This window comes from Nansenia antarctica, assembly GCF_963989245.1.
Source record: "Nansenia antarctica genome assembly, chromosome: 3".
NCBI classification, from domain to species: Eukaryota; Metazoa; Chordata; class Actinopteri; order Argentiniformes; family Microstomatidae; genus Nansenia; species Nansenia antarctica.
This window is the reverse complement of record NC_137688.1, coordinates 14,062,857-14,065,044: the sequence shown is the minus strand read 5'-3', so window position 1 is coordinate 14,065,044 and position 2,188 is coordinate 14,062,857. Positions and strand designations below refer to the sequence as shown.

The following is a 2,188-nucleotide window of genomic DNA, read 5'->3' as shown; positions in this document are numbered from 1 at the left end:
TCAATCAGGCTAACAGCAGTGACACACAGGAGGAGACACAAGGGAAGGCTTTTGGCATACTCCTCAAAACTCAGCCCAGCCTATCAGCCCTGGACTGACTATGGCCAAAACAGCACTATTATTTCTATCCCACACCCACACACAAATAATAATAACCAACTTATACTCTTTTATCAAAGACTTTTGACTTTGACTTTGACTTTGTAAATTGAATTACTTCTTTTGAATCAATCATTTAGGAATAGGTTACTGTCTCTGTCTTAATAAAGGTATTTTTCATCAAATTAATTTGTAAGATGGATTGTATATGTCATCTCATGTCAGAGTTATGTTACATGTTGAAATGGACTGTGAGAACTTCATCTAAGAAAAATCATTTCCAGCAATTTTCCTTCTTCCTCGCGCAATTAGCGGTAAATTAGGCTGATGTTTACCTGACCGGGGGAGTGTGGCCCCGGGGGTCTCTTTAACCTTAGGGACCCCACCCCGAGTGCCCTGAATCGCACTAGCCAATCATAAAGCTTCTTCTGAGGCTGTCGTTTTGGCACAGTTATGATTGGCTGTAAGTCCAAGTACTTCAAAAAAGTTTTCTTTTTGCAGAGTTTAGTTTCCGAGTTTATCCTCTCCGTGTGTCACCACGGAGATGAACACAAGTTTCATTATATAACAAGTTCATTGTGTTTTTCAATATTCAACTTTTGTCACAAAAGAAAGCATGACCTCTCCGTTACATTCGAGAGATGGCTTTTCAACCGATGAGGATACTCGACCACCGCAGCCAAAAGAGCGCAAAGCGCAGGTGTCGCCGTTACCTTTCAGCGTGGAAGCGTTAATGTCAAAGGACAGGAGGGGGACACACTGCGATGTGGCGAGACGACACGGTGGAACGGTGATCGCCACATCCCGGGGGAATTATTCTTCGTATGGATCCAGAGAGACTCACAGTCCAGAGGAGTTCCCTCCACAGTTCGTCCCAGCGTCGCCTGTCAAATCAGAGACATCCGAACCCGGGGACTGTGCGTCCTGGATGTCCCTGTCCAAGTTGTCTCCGCCGACCCGTAAGTGCTTCAACTCCTGGGGGAAAACTTTCAGCCCATACATTGTATATGCCTGTAGTTTGTTTAAAATGGCTGTGTATAGTTTTCGGTCACAAAACCCTTCTGAAGTTGTTATAACACTTCACTGTTCATCATTAGGATAGGCAATTTAATTTGTGTTTGTATTTTTGTTCGTGAAATAATTGTCATTGACACATTTTTTATGATGTATTATTAACAGTACAGTTAGTTCTTCAGCATCACACCTGTGTTAAAGTCCAAATAATACATATAGAAACTATAGAGAGTATACTGCCTAATTTATAATTTACATTAGGCTACATTGTACTTTTGATGCATTTCACAGACACTAGGTATCTAATTAAATGTTAGTTCTCAACATGACTCTTTTACTCTTTTCTCCTTTCCTCTGTGCAGGGCAGCTCAGTCCCGCTCCCTGCCCCCTTAGGAAACACAAGACCAACCGTAAGCCTCGGACTCCCTTCACCACCTCCCAGCTCCTGGCACTGGAGAGGAAGTTCCGCCAGAAGCAGTACCTATCTATCGCTGAGCGGGCTGAGTTCTCCTCCTCCCTATGCCTCTCCGAGACCCAGGTCAAGATCTGGTTCCAGAACCGCAGAGCTAAAGCCAAGAGGCTGCAGGAGGCCGAGGTAGAGAAACTCAAAATGTCTGCTGGTGTTGGAGCCAAACCTATGTTACACTCTGGGTTCTCCTCGCTACCCTTCCCTCTCGGTGTTAATCTGGCACCATCATCGCTGTACGGACAGGGATATCCATACCGCCGGACCCCTCTGCTACCCACTGCACACCTGGGCATGTATGCCTCACCTATGGCCTACAGCCTGTTCCACCTGTCCTGAGACTAGAACACTGTGGAGGAATTGATGGTGTGTGTGTGTGTGTGTGTGTGTGTGTGTGTGTGTGTGTGTGTGTGTGTGTGTTTCTGTGTATTTGAATGGAGAGGGGTGCAGTAGCAATGTTGTAAAATGCACCTTACAATCAGAGTTCAAATGACACATTGCTTCTGCAGGTGCCCTAAACATTGCCGGCCAACATTTACATTTGTATCAAAGTGTCCTGATTGTAAGGGGAGTTCCCAACGTCCCAGGGCAACCTCATAATTTAAAAAA

At 45.0% G+C, this 2,188-nt stretch overlaps 1 protein-coding gene across 1 annotated transcript; it reads left to right on the top strand.

Moving 5' to 3' along the window:
• Positions 1-715: 715 nt before the first annotated feature.
• LOC308153755 (homeobox protein MSX-2-like) lies at positions 716-1,918 on the top strand (the record flags this gene model as incomplete). Its single annotated transcript, XM_080526947.1, has 2 exons — positions 716-1,058; positions 1,476-1,918. The coding sequence occupies 2 exons, from the start codon at positions 716-718 to the stop codon at positions 1,916-1,918; spliced, it is 786 nt and encodes a 261-aa protein (XP_080383073.1).
• Between the last annotated feature and the right edge of the window lie 270 nt (positions 1,919-2,188).